General features: G+C 43.1%; 2 protein-coding genes across 2 annotated transcripts in view; one reads left to right on the top strand and one right to left on the bottom strand.

Annotated features, from left to right (window-relative positions):
- Positions 1-408: 408 nt before the first annotated feature.
- rb1 (retinoblastoma 1) overlaps positions 409-18770 on the bottom strand; it is a 40309-nt gene continuing 21947 nt past the window's right edge. The window contains exons 18-27 of the mRNA XM_041895084.2: positions 9932-10047; positions 3365-3510; positions 3100-3245; positions 2882-2986; positions 2602-2715; positions 2306-2457; positions 1982-2012; positions 1726-1868; positions 1564-1610; positions 409-1365 (exon numbers count right to left, since the gene is read on the bottom strand). Of these exons, the coding sequence (XP_041751018.1) occupies positions 1295-1365; positions 1564-1610; positions 1726-1868; positions 1982-2012; positions 2306-2457; positions 2602-2715; positions 2882-2986; positions 3100-3245; positions 3365-3510; positions 9932-10047 (1071 nt within the window). The 3' untranslated portion in view covers positions 409-1294. The remainder of the gene's footprint in view (positions 1366-1563; positions 1611-1725; positions 1869-1981; positions 2013-2305; positions 2458-2601; positions 2716-2881; positions 2987-3099; positions 3246-3364; positions 3511-9931; positions 10048-18770) is intronic.
- LOC121580009 (lysophosphatidic acid receptor 6-like) lies at positions 11139-13761 on the top strand. The gene has a single exon (XM_041895085.2). It carries the CDS (start codon positions 12188-12190, stop codon positions 13289-13291), a length of 1104 nt encoding a protein of 367 aa, XP_041751019.1. The 5' UTR covers positions 11139-12187; the 3' UTR covers positions 13292-13761.

Here is an 18770-nt window from a genome sequence, read left to right as displayed (position 1 = left end):
CTCAACCGCAGACCACATGTAAAAATGCCAGCCCAGGACCTCCACATCCGGTTTCTGCACTTGCGGGATCGTCTGAGACCAGCCACCCGGACAGCTGATGAAACTGAGGAGTATTTCTGTCTGTAATAAAGCCCTTTTGTGGGGAAAAACTAATTCTGATTGGCTGGGCCTGGGAGGGCATAGGCCCACCCACTTGGGAGCCAGGCCCACCCATGCCTGTGCCCCTGCCCAGTCATGTGAAATCCATAGATTAGGGCCTAATGAATTTATTTGAATTGACTGATTTCCTTATATGAACTGTAACTCCGTAAAATTGTTGAATGTTGCATTTATATTTTTGTTCAGTATAAATACATACGTAGTAAATACCGAGTTCGCTACTATAAAGGACTCAACTGACAATTCATATTTACCCAAAATGTTATTTATTGGTTTCTTTGGGATTACTTCAAATATAACATTTGAGTAAACACCTGGTCTTTTCTGTACTGTAAAATAAAGTGCTACCGAGTCCCTTTGAACTGTAAAGAATGTCCTTAATACATAAAACCAAACATTCCTATGTAGCCATTCAACAGTCAATGTGAAGAGGAGATATGAAAACAAGTTTTGGATTTGATCTATTGAAAAGTTATTGTAACTAATGATCCTATAACAAGACAGTCACATCTTTAATGCTTCCGTAAGCAAATTACGTTTCAGGTTATATAGTCACATCAGATGATTGAAAACATGTCGGATGTCAATGAAGGTATGGTGAGTTGATTGTTTCTGTCAAAAACATTACGCAGGTCTGCCTGTTCAGAATCAATATGAGGTTATTTCAAGTCAAGCTCGTACTTCGAAATAGACCAGGAAGAGAAGAGATATGGAATCATATTGCATCAACCACCCTGACTTTAAGAAACTCCAGAAGACCAAGTCAAAACAAGGATTTCTTATAGCATACCCTTAAAACTAGTGTCCCTCTATAAAACATGGTAATACGCACTTGATCTCCCATAACAATTTCAATAACAAGGATATTTTTTTTTTAAACACTCAGTTAAAGAATCCACACTAAACAACAAAGAGAAACAATACTTCTCTGTATTCACAAATTACTCTCTCAAAAGAGTATCGCTTAAATATAAAAACGGCAAAACTAAAATCTAAAATCAAAAAACCAAATGCACAGAAAAAAATGTATTCCTTTTTTGAAGGGATGGTTGGGGGTCTAGGATGTTGGGGTAAGGAGTAGTCTCTGGCACCTATACACTCAAACAGTGCTGGACAGTAAGTCCTTCAGTGAAATTCAAGGCTTGTCCTTTTTGGACTCTGCATCATCCTTCATCTTCTGTTCCTGCATGCGGGTCCGAGTGGAGCCTGAAAACAAACAGAGACACAACCTTGAGTTTCATGGCATACATACAGAACAACAGATAGTTAACAGAAAGACAGACTACAGCAAAGTCTATTGGATTATAATGTTTGAAGGATGGTAAAAGAAAAGTAGAACTGATATAATACACGAAACTAAGAATGATGAAAGCAGAATTCAGGTAAATCCAGAAATTAACTTACCTATCTCTGCAAGTTTCTGTATCAGTCTGGAATCTTCCCCAGGTTTGCTGTGATGAGAAGAGCAAGAAGAGATCAGCAACCTATATTAACCATGCCTCACCTCTGCATGAACAAACATTCTGTAGCCTAGTATAACCAACATTAAAGCTAGCTAGCTCCTACCTCCCGTCAGCTTCGTCCTGTCCTTCTACGTCAAAGCGCAACCTCTTCAGGGGATTGGGGGCGGAGCTCATATCCAAACTCCTCTTCAAGGACCTATCACTGCTGTTCACCATCGCATTGATCTTCTGGAACTTATCAGAGGTCTGCAGTGGAAACAAGACAGAGAACATAATTTTAGTGCACTGGACACAATGTGTGTGCTGGCCCATTTTTGGAAATACTATTTTCTACTATGTTGATGAAAATGATCACTTACCCCAAACGATTCACCGATCGATACCAGGATTCTGTGGAGAACAAAACACGGGGGGAAAAATACAAAAATAATAATGATTCATATCATTAGAGAAATAAAACTAACATTTACTAATTGATAACGCTAAAATTGAACATGGACATTATCATAACAAAATAGGAGAAAGATTACACATTACATTTGCCAATATCTTTGCCCGTTTGGAACTGAAACGTCCAGATAATGAGATGTGCCTCCGCTATAAATCGGTTCATCACTAAGAGCATACAAAACAAGGTGTCCTACCAGTGAATCAGCCTGGTTCATTGGTGGTAGGGTACTGACCTGGTACGTGGGGTCATGACCCCTGGAGACATGCGCGTTGGGCTCTTCATGGGAGAGATATAGACGTTGTTGCTACCAGGCACTCTCAGGGGGGAGTTGGGGAACTTGTAGGGGCTGCGGGGGATGTGTGGGATGGGAGACAGTGTGGGGGGCTGGGGGATAGAGACCATAGTGAGTGTGTCAGTAGAGAATGCCAGAACATTAGGTAGGCAAGCATTTTGAACCTGCATGTGAGAGATCAGGACCATGTGAAGTATGTTATGGTGCCACATGGGGGTGCTGACTGTCTGTCTCACCCTGGGAGAGGCGTACTGCAGGATGTTGGTCTTCAGTTTCTGCATGAACACCAGGTTGTAGAAGACGATGATGGAGTCATACTGGCCCTCCCGGATTAACACGTGCTTAAATGTCTGCAAGAAAGACGGGGAGATGTTATGCATCTGTGGTAATCCTTCCTCTCATCTGACTTAATAAAGCATGCCACACTAGCCATTTGGAGCAAGTCCTTTTCAGTCCCTCATGTCTACACTAAAGCTCCACAGCAGGAGTAGGTAGTTCGTATCCCTGTGTACTCACCTCTTGGTTGGTGTTGGGCATGTTCTTGTAAGCAGTGACGATGGTCTTGAAACGCAAGTCCACGTTCTTCACCTTGCATATGGCGTACATGGCCGACATCATCAACTGTTTGCGGAGAAAAAGCCACAGGTGTTAAGTTGTACATGATTATGTATAGAGTGTGTTTTGATTGCATGTCCAAATTGCATCAGAGTATGTGTATGAACACTGTACAGTACCTGGTCCAGGTGGCGGTCTCTCATCAGTTCGTACTCATTCTGCAGTGTGTGCTGGAACAGAGTCCACATGATTGGCTCCAGCTCAGGGTGAGAGGTCAACAGTTGTGTGTACAGCATCTTCAGCCTCATGTAGGCCAGCCGGTACACTACAGGAAGAACACAGAAGGAGTTAGAAAGCAGGTTACAAAGACAGACAACCAGTCATACACAAACAAAACCCCACAGATGACAACTGTAGACCAACTACTATCTAGTGAAATCTTACGTTTTTTGTAGAAGAGGCTGAGAGAGTTGGACTTGGGGTGCCTAGGGGTCTGATGGGACGCCGGGGTAGGGGGCTGAGAGGAGGGTGGGGCTGTAGATTCAGCGGCCGGCAGGGGACGGCTACTGGGGCGCACAGGAGAAAGATACCTGCCAGAGAGAGAAAAATAATATTAGGAAAACAATAGTACAAGCTTCAGTCATAACATTTTAGTCATAACTTACAGTTAGTGAGTGCATACATATTCATACTGGCCCCCCGTGGGAATCGAACCCACAACCCTGGTGTTGCAAACGCCATGCTCTACCAACTGAGCTACAGAGGGCCTACTCATAACAGTGAGATGGATCAGTGATGCATATTTATTTCTTAAACCACATTCTAAAAAAAGGTTAAATGGTCAATATCCTAGAGAGAACTTCAAAGATTTTCAACCTAACCTCTGACCAGTCTTTCCCAAAGCCCAGGGCTTTGATATCTGTTTCAGTTGGTCAGTGTTCATGTGGCCAGACAAGCCCATTACCCCCCACCCTGTTCACTTCACCCATTCACAGACTTAACATTCCACAACTACTTAGTTTCTGCTTTGTCAGGGCTCAGCAGAACAACTTTGATAACATGCATGTTGTTCATAAATGCAGTTACAAGAGGACAAGGCTGAACGTGTACAGTGCTTTTTTGTGAGCATTCAAGTGCAAGAGCATACCAATCCAGCTTTTTAACCTCAAATTGGTTGTTATCAATCCGTTGGCCAGAATTACAACACTTGCGTGCCTTCCCAAGCCTGAAAGGGATGCCATTTGAAAAACAAACATTTACAGTGCATTCGGAAAGTATTCAGACCCCTTGACTTTTTCCACATTTTGTTACGTTACAGCCTTATTCTTAAATGGATTAAATTGTTTGTTTTTTCCCCATCAATCTACACACAATACCCTATAACGACAAAGCAAAAATAGGTTTGTAGAAATTTTTAGCTAATTTATAAAAAAAATCAAAACGGAAATATCACATTTACAGAAGTATTCAGACCCTTTACTCAGTACTTTGTTGAAGGACCTTTGGCAGAGATTACAGCCTTGAGTCTTCTTGGGTATTAGGTTGGATGGGAAGCGTCGCTACACAGTCCTTTTCAGGTATCTCCAGAGATGTTCGATCGGGTTCAAGTCCGGGCTCTGGCTGGGCCACTCAAGGACATTCAGAGACTTGTCCCGAAGCCACTCCTGCGTTGTTTTGGCTATGTGCTTAGGGTCGTTGTCCTGTTGGAAGGTGAACCTTCACCCCAGTCTGAGCGGTCTGGAGCAGGTTTTCATCAAGGATCTCTCTGTACTTTGCTCCGTTCATCTTTCCCTTGATCCTGACTAGTCTCCCAGTGCCTGCCCCTGAACAACAACCCCACAGCATGATGCTGCCACCACCATACTTCACCGTAGGGATGGTGCCAGGTTTCCTCCAGACGTGACGCTTGGCAATCAGGACAAATAGTTCAATCTTGGTTTCATCAGACCAGAGAATCTTGTTTCTCATGGTCTGAGAATCTTTAGGTGCCTTTTGGCAAACTCCAAGCGGGCTGTCATGTGCCTTTTACTGAGGAGTGGCTTCTGTCTGGCTACTCTACCATAAAGGCCTGATTGGTGGAGTGCTTGAGAGTTGGTTGTCCTTCTGGAAGGTTCTACCATCTCCACAGAGGAACTCTGTCAGAGTGACCATCGGGTTCTTGGTCACCTCCCCTTCTCCCCCGATTGCTCAGTTTGGCCGGGCGGCCAGCTCTAGGAAGAGTCTTGGTGGTTCCAAACTTCTTCCATTTAATGATGATGGAGACCACTGTGTTCTTGGGGACCTTCAATGCTGCAGAAATGTTTTGGTTCTGGTACCCCAGATCTGTGCCTCGACACAATCTTGTCTCGGAGCTCTACGGACAATTCCGTCGACCTCATGGCTTGGTTTTTGGTCTGACATGCACTGTCAACTGTGGGACCTTATGTAGACAGGTGTGTGCCTTTCAAAATCATGTCCAATCAATACCACAGGTGGACTCCAATCAAGTTGTATAAACATCTCAAGGATGATCAATGGAAACAGGATGCACCTGAGCTCAATTTTGAGTCTCATAGCAAAGGGTCTGAATACGTATGTAAATAAGGTATCTGTTTTCTATTTGTAATACATTTGCAAACATTTCTAAAACCAGTTTTTTCTTCGTCATTATGGGGTATTGCGTGTAGATTGATGAGGAAAACATTTTATTTAATCAATTTCAGAATAAGGCTGTAACTTAAAATGTGGAAAAGGGGAAGGGGTCTGAATACTTTCCGAATGCACTGTACTACATTTACATTTTAGTCATTTAGCAGACGCTCTTATCCAGAGCGACTTACAGTTAGTGAGTGCATACATAATTTTTATTTTATTTTTCATACTGGCCCCCTGTGGGAATCGAACCCACAACCCTGGCGTTGCAAGATCTTACTCCAGCTTTGTTTACATGCTAACTAACATTGTGACAAAACAACGGTCAATGAAAGGTTGTGAGTGTATGAGCCAATTAGGGTTGGGCGATATTCCGATAGCGTCATCTATTGACGATGATTGACATCCATCGTCGATGATAACATTGAGATGTGACATACGATGGTTTAGCCAATTTGATCTTGACTGGCAGCACACAGCAGGGCAGCACACAAGTGACATTCCAAGTAATTTGCCTGTTACTATTTGCTATAGCCCATTTCAATAAATATGTTGTATACAGAACGCAAGAGAGAATTCCAAAGTCTCGCTCTTGCTCTCTGCTATAGCCTAAACCTATAAAAATAATTATAACGGACACTCCTTAACGATCTTGTTTTAGCAGTAAAAAAAACAAGAAAAGTAGCCTATAGTCCCTTCTCTCTCCATTCGATAGGGTATAAATATGACTTTGGCTATAGGCTACACTTTCATAATTGTATGCATGGCTTTCTCACAATGAACCTAAGTTCCATCTCAAAAAGTTGTTTGAACAGCCTTAAAACATAAGGTAGCCAGGGGACTAGGGCTGACCCCAATTATTCGATTGGTCGATTGTTTGGTCAACAGGCTGTTGGTCTACCGAGATTTGTTTTTGTCGAGCAGCAGCAAATATATATATTTTTTATGGCACACGAGACACCCGTCTTATTCGCTCCCATCTCAGTGAACTAATCCATTGCGGAGGCAGAGACTAATCCACTGCAGAGGCAGCGGGGATGGCACAGTCCAAGAAGAAGGGGAGTGTGGCTGCACAATGCACTTCTCTCTCCAGAATGCGCGCTCTCCCGCCAATTTGTGCATGTTCATTGTTTCATAACTTCAGTGTGAATTGTTTGCGTTTCATTTAACGTTAATTCCTAATATACAATGTTTGTTTGGTTACGGTAATGTCTGTTAATGCATTCAATATATTATTATTCAAATCTTTTACCGTTCTCATTGTCGGAGGGAGTGGACACGTTGTTTGCAGAGCGCACAACCTACGCTACACTTGTGAGAAACAAGTTTTGTTTTTTTCATTCCATTTATGAGTTCTGTCAATTTAGTAATTGTATTTTGTTTGGAGCTCTCCTGTCAATGATGAGTAAGGACGCGCACCTGATTATGCATAGAAGTAGGCCTATAGGCTACCTGGCCATTTGGGGATCTGATAGTATTTCTGATTGGCTTAATGCACTACCACTAATGAGCCATGGAGCTTCTCAAAGTAATGTTTTCTTCACCTCAAACAGCAAGCAAACAAAGTCTGTTTTTACATCCATTGAGAATGGCAATAGCTCCTCAATGTTTTTGAAAAATCTTTCATTTCGATAAACATGTCATGCTCTGATCTAGTGGAAACGTCATAAATTAGGCTTACTTGATTACTTCTTATCCATTGCGCAAATAAACTACAGCGGTGTCGGTCCCGAGCTCATTGGCGCGGGAAACTGAGGGCCCAGAATATTTTATACAATGTTGCAAGGCGCTTCAGGCCGGGCCCAAGTTAATAGTTGATACAATGTTTCAAGTTTGTTGCAGACCGGCCATGCGTAGCCAATGTGATATATAGGATATTTATTTTTATCCGGATATTATCCATTTATTATCCAGTTCTGAAGACCGTAGACAGCTTCTATCCAGCCCATGATGTATAACCTAACATCTATGACAACCCGTTCCTCAGACTGTCACTGCTCCATCATGTGACCGCCACACAGACCTGTTCCATGCTGAAGCTCCTTCACCAGAAATGAATATAAGACAATATTTGACTGCACTTGGCCAATAGGGGGCGATACCATCGTAACTAATGGGCAATTTAGAGAATGTCTAATCCAAATAGGAACAAACCGTCCCAAAGATGCTAAGAGAGTGAGGGGCAGTCAGTGGGAGTATGGGTCATACATTTCACTAACCTACATAAGTTGTTTTGACATAACATATAGCTACCATAACATAAACTATACACAAACTACCAAAGAAGGTTCAGAGACAATGAGGACTGGAGGCTACTCTCCTCTTAATAGGTCTCAATACTTTCCTGTATGAAGTCCCAGGCCCTCTTTTCCCTTCATCCTACCTACAAAGAATCCTAGAAAGAGGTGGACTACACAGTTTTGTCTGTGGTACACAGTTGTACCACAGTCACACCATAGGACTTGAGGAAGGTCGATGGTCTTGGCACTTCCAGTGAAAGGTTAAGATAATTACCAGGCGTTTATCCAACACCAGAGTGTGTAGCCTATAGTAAACACAACGGTGTGTCCTTTCTGACCTCATCTGCCCTGCATTTTGTAAAGCGTTGTATCCCACTCTTTTCTCAAGCAAATAAAACCTCAAAGCCAGGATGCTCTTTATGCAGGCTCTGATTCACTGGCCAATTTACATGTTTAAAATCACACAATCCAAATGACAAAGGGGCAGATGAATGGAACCATAAGTCTGGTTTAATCACATCACTTGTCGAGGCATTAGTCTAAAGCCACACACCTGGCATATAAAGTGCCTATAGAAAGTATACTCCCCCTTTCAAAATGAACACCTTTTGTTGCCTTATAGCCTGGAATTAAATGATTTTAATGCATTTCCCCCCCTCCCCCTTGCATTGATCTGCAAATCCTACCCCACAACTTCAAAGTGATGTTATTATTTATTTATTTTATTTTATAAATAAAAACTGAAATAGCTTGTGTCCACCCCCCTTGCAATAACAATCCTAAATTAGCTCAGGTGTAACCAGTCACCTTCAAAATCCCACGGCAAGTTAATTGGGCTCCACCTATGTTAAATTGTGGTGATTCACATGATTTCAGGATAAATTCAGCAGTTCCTGTAGGTTACCTATGCTGGGTAGTGAATTGCAAAGCAAACACTCAACCATGAGCAACAAGCAGCTTTCAAAAGAACTCCGGGACAAAGTTGTGGAAAGGCACAGATCAGAGGATGGGTATAAAAAGATTTCAAAAGGCCTTGAATTAAGAAGTGGAAGGTGTATGGCACCACCAAGACCCTGTCGTCCGTCAAAACTGGATGACCGAGCAAGTAGGAGACTGATCAGAGAGGCTACCAAGAGTCCAATGGCAACTTTGAAAGAGCGACAGCCTTTTATGGCCAAGACTGGTCAAAATGTGCATGTGACAATATCCCAAGCACTCCACAAATCTGGCATGTATTGTAGGGTGGAAAGAAGGAAGCCATTACTCAAGAAAGCCCACCTTGAATCCAGTTTGAAGTATGCAAAACAAAACAAAAAAAACACTGGAGCTTCTGTAGCCATTTGTCAAAAGGTTGTGTGGTCTGACGAAACTAAAATGGAACTTTTTGGCCTAAATGCAAAGCGTTATATTTGGCGCAAACCCAACACATCACCCAAAGAACCCAATCCCTACTGTGAAGCATGGTGGTGGCAGCATCATGATATGGGGATGTTTCTCATTGTCTCATCAGGATAAAAGGGAAAATGAATGGAGCAATGTACAGAAAGTTCCTTGAGGAAAACCTGCTGCCCTCTGCAAGAAAGCTGAAACTGGGACAGAAGTTCACCTTCCAGCATGACAACGACCCGAAGCGCACAGCCAAAGCTACAGTGGAGTAGCTAAGGAATAAAATGGTAAATGTCCTTGAGTAGCCCAGTCAGAGCCCCAACCTAAATCCAATCGAAAATGTGTGGCATGACTTGAAGATTGCTGTCCATTAAAGCTCCCCAAGGAACTTGACAGAGCTTGAACAGTTTTGTAAAGAAGAATGGTCAAATATTGCCACATCTAGGTGTGCAAAGGTAGTAGAGACCTATCCCAACAGCTGTAATTGCTGCCAAAGGTGCATCCACCAATTATTAACTCAGTGGGGTGGAGACTTATCCAATTACGATATTTCAGTTTTGTATATAAAAATAATAATTTATTCCACACACCAAGAAAAATCCCTTTAAAAGTGTTAGAGTATGGTGTGTAGATAAGTGGGAAAAATCATTTTTTAAATGCATGAAATTGAGGCTGACAAAATTTGAAAAAAGGTCACATTAACAGTCAGATAGTCTCCACAGTGTGCTATTGTCAGATGAGGGTGGGGACTTACAGGTCAGCTGCAGTGTGGTTGTGCTGTAGGGGCTGGTTGAGGGTGGCAGGGGGCTCAGCCTGCTCCACTGGACCCTCCTCACGGGTCCGTTTCAGCAGCTCAAACAGCGGAGAGTCCTGGGGAGAAACACACATGGAACAGCATTCATTAGACAGGCACTACAGCATTTCACAGAGGCACTACGAACACAACACCAAGTAATACCAATTTCATGGAACTTGTTCCTAAAGCTCATAATGTAATAATCAACACAGTGTACATTACACTATGTGCTAAAACGTTATTACATTATACCTTCAGCATATCTATTACATTATTGGCAATCTATTACATTATCAGCATTTATTACATTATAAATGAAAAGGTTATTACATTAAATCAGCAGCTATTACATTATTGGCATTTATAACATTATCAGTTGCTACAGGGTTAACAACCCCTGTCCTCTGTTGCCACTGGTGATATTGGGTTTGACCTTTGGAACATGGACACTCCCTACGCCTCTTTGTATCAGATCTTATCAGACACACGTAATATTCAATTAAATCATATTCAATATTAATACCTGTACAAAAGGGTGTGTGTTTATGAAAGTAGGCCTACATAGTTATTTACGTTAAGACTTCACCAGGAACTTTATATCCAACACTTTCAGTAGTTCCCCGTGCTATATGCAATATAAAAAGGGAGACAAACTTCCTGTGGCTGTTTGTCAAGCAGCATTTTGAGTCAAGATCAAAGGTATGACATTTATTGAACACTCACGTGCATGCCCACACATGCACACAAATAGAAGCATACAGCACGGCTCTGTATCGGAGTCAGTGAAAACCGCACCTAGTCCCCTGCCTCATCTCGTTAGTCTGCACGCTCAGGCTTGCCATCATTGGAACCTTGCCCTTCCTGCCGTTCTGAGGCAGCTTCTTCGCTGACGCCACTGACTCGTAAACAGCTCAAGAAAGTACACTGGGCTCTGGGGTTGACAGGAGAGTATGACTTAACTGTTTCCTTTCGGCAAGCAGAGCAGAGCCAACTGAAAACGTCCACTGTTTGGGGGTAGGATAGCTCTTAGATATCAAAACAAAACCCTACTTACATTTCATTGCATGATATAAATGTAATATTTTCATGAGATCCTGACAGAATGCTAAGGGCACAAAAAACAAGCTACACACCATATCTAGAGTTACTTCAGCCTGGGGATATAAAGGGTTAAAGCTTACATTTTCAAAACAACGTCAAGCTGAGAGAGCGAGAGAAAGTGAGAGAGAGAAAGTGTGCGAGAAAGAAAGAGCGAAACTGTAGGTGAGGGGGCCTACACAGCTAAAGCAGTCAGATGTGGGAGGGTCTTGGAGGCGTGGTGGCCTACTCCTCCCAGTGTGTAAGCAAGCAGTTGGTTAAGATTCAGTCTAAAGGTAGAGCCTCAGAACAGAAGACTGACTCCACTGAACTTAAGGCTGCATCACTGGTGGACAGGCAGGCTGCAGCAGAGCCCCTGTCAGTCTCCAAGTGTAGGGTCAGTAGGAGCACCATGTCCCCAGGGGCTGCAACAGGAAGAGGGCTGCCAGAGGCAAAGCAGGAGGCCGGGGGAGAGGGAGGGACCCAGAGGGGCAGCAGAGAGCCTCTCAGCTCACAGACCCGAGGAGAGGCACATGACTCCCCCCTCTTTCACTGGAGCAAGAAACACCACTGACTCTGGAGCGAGAGAAGAAACTCTCCAGACTCAGAGAAGCCAACCTCAAGGCTGTTCACAACATAGGACCACAGGTCCATAGAACATAAAAACAGAACTGGGATCTTACAATTACGCAATATCTGGATACATCTTACTCCTGCCAATGGATTAACTGAGAGGACTGTTATCTTTTTGGATACAAGCACAGGTATTGACGGAGTTACTTGCTGTTCTTTTTAAAACCTTGGGCTTTCTGGAAAAACAAGTTGACGGTGGTATTTGCATGAGAACACATTCTTATGCTTAGAAACCATTGGATGGAATGAAAGTGATGGTAGGGGGTATATTTTTCCAGCTAGTGTACTTTTATGCTGGGGGATGAGGCTAACGCTTAACTGGAAAGTACATAGATAACATCAACTGATGTGTACCCCTGAAAGTAAGGAAACTTATTTTGTCCTCCATTCTTTGGAATTATCTTGTACAATTGATCGCTGCTTTCCCACAGAAACTTTCCCATTGTTGTATTGACATTCATCAACACTCCCATCCTCCAAACCCTACAACACTCCTCCCTAAATATGTATAACAGCACTCTAGAGACTGATGGCATCAGTTATCTGGGCTTGAGCCAAAGCAACTTGAGCTGCATTAAGAGTGATGGCTTCAAGTACACCATGTACACCTCAGTCTTCAGCCTGGTCTTCATAGTTGGGCTGCTCTTCAACATGGTCGCAGTCTACATCTTTGCCTGCACGCTGAAGCTGCGCAACGAGACCACGACCTACATGATGAACCTGGTGGTGTCCGACCTGCTCTTCGTCCTCACCCTGCCCTTCAGGATCTTCTACTTCATCAACCGAGACTGGCCGTTCGGCAGGGTGCTCTGCCAGCTCTCAGTCTCCCTCTTCTACACCAACATGTACAGCAGCATCCTCTTCCTCACCTGCATCAGCGTGGACCGCTTCCTGGCCATCGTCCACCCATTCCGATCGCAGGCGCTGCGGACGAAACGGAACGCCAAGCTGGCCTGCTGTGCCGTGTGGGTGTTGGTGCTGTCTGGCAGCCTGCCGACGGGCTTCCTCCTCGACACCACCTCGCTCAGGAACGAAAACTCCAACTCCTCCGTCAACTACTGCTTCGAGAACTTCTCCAACAAGCAGTGGCAGTCCAGTCTGTCCAAGGTGGTTGTGTTTATTGAGACAGTGGGATTCCTGATTCCGTTGTTACTCAACGTCTTCTGCTCTGTCTCGGTCCTCCAAACGCTGCGCCAGCCCCAGGCCATCAACCGGGGCGGCCAACTCAACAAGACCAAGATCCTGAGGATGATCGTGGTTCATCTCCTCATCTTCTGCTTCTGCTTCATCCCTTATAACGTCAACCTGGTGTTCTACGCCCTGGTCCGCACCAAGCTGCTGAAAGGCTGCATTGTGGAGTCGGTGGTGAGGACCATCTACCCTATCACCCTCTGCATTGCGGTCACCAACTGCTGTTTCGACCCAGTCATCTACTACTTCACCTCCGAGACCATCCAGAACTCCATCAAACGGAAGTCGATGGCAATTCGCAACAACAATAAGATGTGCGTGGGGCTTCAGACAGATACGCTGAAGAGCCAGAGCACCATGCAGAACAACCTGACGACTCAGAGAGAAAAAGTATTTCACAATGAATCCACTGTGTGACGTCACCACCCGAAGGAGCCACTTTGATGACGCATCAGTGCAACATGATATGACATCAATATTTCAGATGACTCAATTGTTGGTGCAACATGCCCAGACTATCTAAAGCAAAAGATGGGAGATGGGTGGTCTGGAGTAGATTCTATAAGAACCATGGCATCACAGGAACACAGGAAGCAAACCCTTATGTGCGGTTGCATTAAGGGTACCCACTAAGTCCGTTGACTCAGCTCTGAGTGTTGTCGTGTTAAGGGCAATTCCAGGATAACAGTGACATTAACTAGGTTTCTATTCAATTGGCGAAATATTTATGCAAATACTCTAAAATCTGCACATTTTCCCACCAGTGATGCATTTCTACCAAACTAACTTGTTGCAGCAGTCAAGCAACGGTCATCGTGTCACCAGAATAAGAGCCGCGATATTTATTGGAAAGGAGCATCAAGATCAGTGTGCACTTTCACCACCCTGTGAAGTTCATCATTTATTTAATCTGTAGCCTAATAAACTGCATGGTTTCCTGAGTCGTAGTGGGAGGACCACACACCATATTATCGCGTGACTCCCAAGTTTACTTCGATATGATGGTTATTATATCAACATTTGCGCATAAAGGCGTTTCCACTGCCATTTCTCGTGTTAATCCGTTTTACCGACAGAAAAAGATACCACCATGTCGAACGAACAAACTATCGGCAGAATGACGGCACAAACACAAACCATCATTTGTTACCAAACTTTGAATCTGCATGGTTCTTCAAGTAAATGTGTTTTTGTAAAATGTTCAGTGGAAATTGTTAAAAGTAGTCCTTGTGCATAGAGTTGTATGGTTTGTTTAACTTGGCAATCATTGTTTTTTGTTTGACATACATTTTAAAGTGACAAATATGAGTCTGTGTCCCTCTGTTACCGTGGAATTGCCCTTAAGTATTGCATCAATAGCGGTGTTGGCTGTGAGGATTTGCCTACATGATACAGGTCTGGGGGTAAACCCTGGAGCGTGGTGCTACAGATTTGAACATTTACCCACAACACACTTTGTGACTTGTCAAACAGTGACTGAGGCGTCTAAATGTTGCTCTATTGAAAGACTTGATACCAGGCAGTGGTCAGTGTTTTACATGCAACTTTAAGTACAGAATATTGTACAATAAACTAAAATAATGAAATGACTTTATAGAGCAACACATTTTACTTGCACCCTCCCCCCCAACAGTGATGGTGCCTTCAATAAATAAAATGAAAGCAAACAAGTTCTCATCTGTTTTGTTGAGTCACCAGAAGTGAACAGATGGTGATAAATATGTATGATATTACCCAGGTTTACCTTTGCATGCCACATATTGATTTGTGGGCAATAAAGAGTGTGAGATATTTAGTGCATTTTACAAAGGCAGGTGGTTATCAGTCCTTCAGATTTATGAAACCGCCTCACTAGCGTAGCGATAACGTTCTCTCTTGCTCACATTAAATCATACAACTGAAAGACTAAATAGCTAGTGCACACAGAAACCACCTCAAACCATTGCCAAGCATGACAAAGAATGTCTGGCTAGCTAATGACAACTGAGTTAAGGAGGATTTGCTTGCTGTTGATACAGTTTATCACGGATGTGTTAAAGCATTGTTAAAGTTGAGTGTCACACCATAACTAAATCTCGCCTTAGAGACCATAACATTGAGTTTAGGGGGTGAAACAAAAACAAAACTAGTAAGAAAGTAGATTTAAGCCTGATCTAATGTCTCTGGTTGGCTATTTTACAAAGCCTATGTAATTTTTTTAAACATTTTTTAGAAAACCAAAGAGAATAGGCTATGAACACATTCTGGCCCTGTTGAGCAACATATAATAACTAGGCTACCACAGCCAAGGGCTGTTACCTGAAGAAAGCGGTTCTTCGACAGCATCAGCCATATGGGAAATGTGAGAAACACCTGGGCTGTGAAAACTGACTACTAGCTATGCCAGTGGTGGGTAGATGGCCAAAATGTCCCACAAAGTCAACCAAAGTGAATACAACAAATACTCAACACTCAATGATTATGGAAAAGAAAAACAGCTCAATGCCATCTGTATTTTAGGGCATCAACATCTTATTCATATACTGAAAAATATATAAAACGCAACAATTTTACTGAATTACAGTTCATAGAAGGAAATCAATCAATTGAAATAAATAAATTAGGCCCTAATCTATGGATTTCACATGACTGGGCAGGCGCGCAGCCATGGGTGGGCCTGGGAGGGCATAGGCCCACCATCTTGGGAGCCAGCTCCACCCACTGGGGAGCCAGGCCCAGCCAATCAGAATGAGTTTTACCCCACAAAAGGGCTTTATTACAGACAGTAATACTTTAATCAGCTGTCCGGGTGGCTGGTCTCAGACGGTCCCGTAGGTGAAGAAGCCGGATGTGGAGGTCCTGGGCTGGCGTGGTTACACGTGGTCTGCGGTTGTGAGGCCGGTTGGATGTACTTCCATATTCTCTATTCTGGCAACAGCTCTGGTGGACATTCCTGCAGTCAGCATGACAATTGCACACTCCCTCAACTTGAGACATCTGTGTGACAAAACTGCACATTTTAGCGTGGCCTTTTATTGTCCCCAGCACGAGGTGCACCTGTGTAATGATCAAGCTGTTTAATCAGCTTCTTGATATGCCACAACTGTCATGTGGACAGATTATCTTGGCAAAGGAGAAATGCTCACTAACAGGGATGTAAGCTAATTTGTGCACAAAATTTGTGAGAAGTAAGCTTTCTGTGCGTACGGAAAATGTCTGGGATATTTTATTTCAGCTCATGAAACATGGGAATGACACACCCATATCAGTTTCTTGTGAACACCATGCAAGGGGGTGGGTCTTCGTGAAACGCCAACTCCAAACAAAGTATTCAGACCCCTTGACTTTTTCCACATTTTGTTACGTTACAGCCTTATTCTAAAATGAATTATTTGACAAAGCAAAAACAGGTTTAGAAATTTTTGCAAATTGCAAACAAAATGAAATATCACATTTACATTAGTATTCAGAGCTTTTACTCAGTACTTTGTTGAAGCACCTTTGGCAGCGATTACAGCCTTGAGTCTTCTTGGGTATGACGCTACAAGCTTAGCACACCTGTATTTGGGGAGTTTCTCCCATTCTTCTCTGCAGATGCTCTCAAGCTCGGTCAGGTTGGATGGGGAGTGTCGCTGCACAGGTATTTTCAGGTCTCTCCAGCGATGTTAGATCGAGTTCAAGTACGGGCTCTGGCTGGGCCACTCAAGGACATTCAGAGACTTGTCCCGAAGCCACTCCTGCGTTGTCTTGGCTGTGTGCTTAGGGTCGTTGTCCTGTTGGAAGGTGAACCTTCACCCCAGTCTGAGGTCCTGAGCACTCTGGAGCAGATTTTCATCAAGGATCTCTATGTACTTTGCTCCGTTCATCTTTCCCTCGATCCTGACTAGTCTCCCAGTCCCTGCCGCTGAAAAATGGATGGTGCCAGGTTTCCTCCAGACGCGACGCTTGGCATTCAGGCCAAAGAATTCAATCTTGGTTTCATCAGACCAGAGAATCTTGTTTCTCATAGTCTGCGAGTCCTTTAGGTGGCTTTTGGCAAACTCTTCCATTTAAGAATGATGGAGGCCACTGTGTTCTTGGGGACCTTCAATGCTGCAGAAATGTTTTGGTACCCTTCCCCAGAACTTTGCCTCGACACAATCCTGTCTCGGAGCTCTATGGTCAATTCCTTCAACCTCATGGCTTGGTTTTTGCTCTGACGTGCACGGTCAACTGTGGGACCTTATATAGACAGGGGTGTGCCTTTCCAAATCATGTCCAATCAATTGAATTTACCACAGGTGGACTCCAATCCAGTTGTAGAAAAATCCCAAGGATGATCAATGGAAACAGGATACACCTGAGCACAATTTCAAGTCTCATTGCAAAGGGTCTGAATACTTATGTAATCAAGGTATTTCTGTTTTTTATTTTGAATAAAGTAGAAAAAAAAATAGAAAAAAAAGGTTTCGTTTTGTCATTATGGGGTATTGTGTGTAGATTGAGGATAAAAAAAAAAATCAGTGTTGTAGTACTCGAGTCTGGTCTTGAGACCATATTTTGAGTGCCTCTGTGTCGGATACTTTTGTACTCCGTCTTGACTCGGTCTCGGACAGTGAGGACTTGTAATTTCTTCCCGAGACCAGCAGAGTAAAAAAAAAAATTATCAGTTTCCATTCAGTAAGCGCATAAAACCGCTTCGCCAGGCCAAATATATACACTCCTTTCTTGAAACATGAATCCCTGCAGTCTTTATACCTATTATAGACATGTTTGTGCAGTGATATCTACCAGTAAAATGCTAACTAAGGCAACAATGGGTATGCAAACCAGGTATTGAAAAAGTTTGGTCCGAAATCTTGGTTAGTAGGCTATTTGTGATGTCCAATTCAATCATCCATGCCCAGTTTGTGTAGGCATGGGTGGGCCTGGTTGGACACATTTCTTATTCCCAAACCTCCAAAATGGTCTCCTGATGTTGTTCAAGCATTGTTGTGGACTTAGAATATGACATCTTTGCTGTTTTTCTATTAAAAAAAGGTGTGATTTTAAGAGTGCAAATCTGAAAAAACAGATTTTTTTTTAAACATAGGAAAACATAGGATTTTTCCTTCACTGGGCAGGCCGTTTGGGAAAATGTTGGAAAAACTGTTGTATACCCACTTCTCCAGGCACCACTACACCACTGCATAGGGCCAATGGAAAGACAGCAGTCACACACAGCATGATGTTAAAGGATAAGCAGTCCATTCATTCTGACATAATAAGCCAGTAGGTCTGAATCATAAGAAGCATTTCCTAATCAAAATTTTGTCAAATCCCCACCATAAGTGTTCAAAATGTCCAGTATTTCGGTGTTCATATTTAAGAAGAACATATGGATTCTTTAGACATTCAGAATGGTGAACAAAATGCATGCTGAGGGCAAATAGAGCCAACCTACAAGTTGTTACTTACCAAACACATCGGGGAACAATGAGGGCTTCTATGCCTTCAGAGAAGGGCTAAGGATTTATAAAATACTATTATAATATTATTTTCAATGATATTCTGATTTAATCTCTTAAGTTTTTGTTGGAAAGGGTTAACACTGAAGAGAAAAAAAGATCCAATCAGGATTTTTCTTTGGTGGTCTCTGGGGAGCTAAATCAGCCATTGGCTAGGCCATCAGAAGCTTGATAGAAGGCATCTGCCATTCAACTGTATTAGGGCAGAATTTTGGAGTGACAGTGGAATCAACCAATCACATTGACTTGTAACGGGTGGATCCATTTTTACAAAAACTTGTGGAAACTTCTGCCTTCTCTGAGGCCAACAGGTCCCTGCACAATAGCGAGCAGTAGCTTTTTCCACAGTCAAGCCAGCTAGCTAGCTTTTGTTGTAGGCTAGTTTGCAGCGGCTGCAGCAGGTGTTATCGAAGAGGATGTTGTTCCTAATT

The sequence above is a fragment of the Coregonus clupeaformis genome, chromosome 13 (assembly GCF_020615455.1).
Source record: "Coregonus clupeaformis isolate EN_2021a chromosome 13, ASM2061545v1, whole genome shotgun sequence".
NCBI classification, from domain to species: domain Eukaryota; kingdom Metazoa; phylum Chordata; class Actinopteri; order Salmoniformes; family Salmonidae; genus Coregonus; species Coregonus clupeaformis.
The sequence above is the reverse complement of the archived record's forward strand: the minus strand, read 5'-3'. Positions and strand labels throughout refer to the sequence as shown.

Coding starts and splice junctions, on each gene's coding strand:
- LOC121580009 (XM_041895085.2), top strand. CDS start 12,188: ATGTATAACAGCACTCTAGAGACTGATGGCATCAGTTATCTGGGCTTG.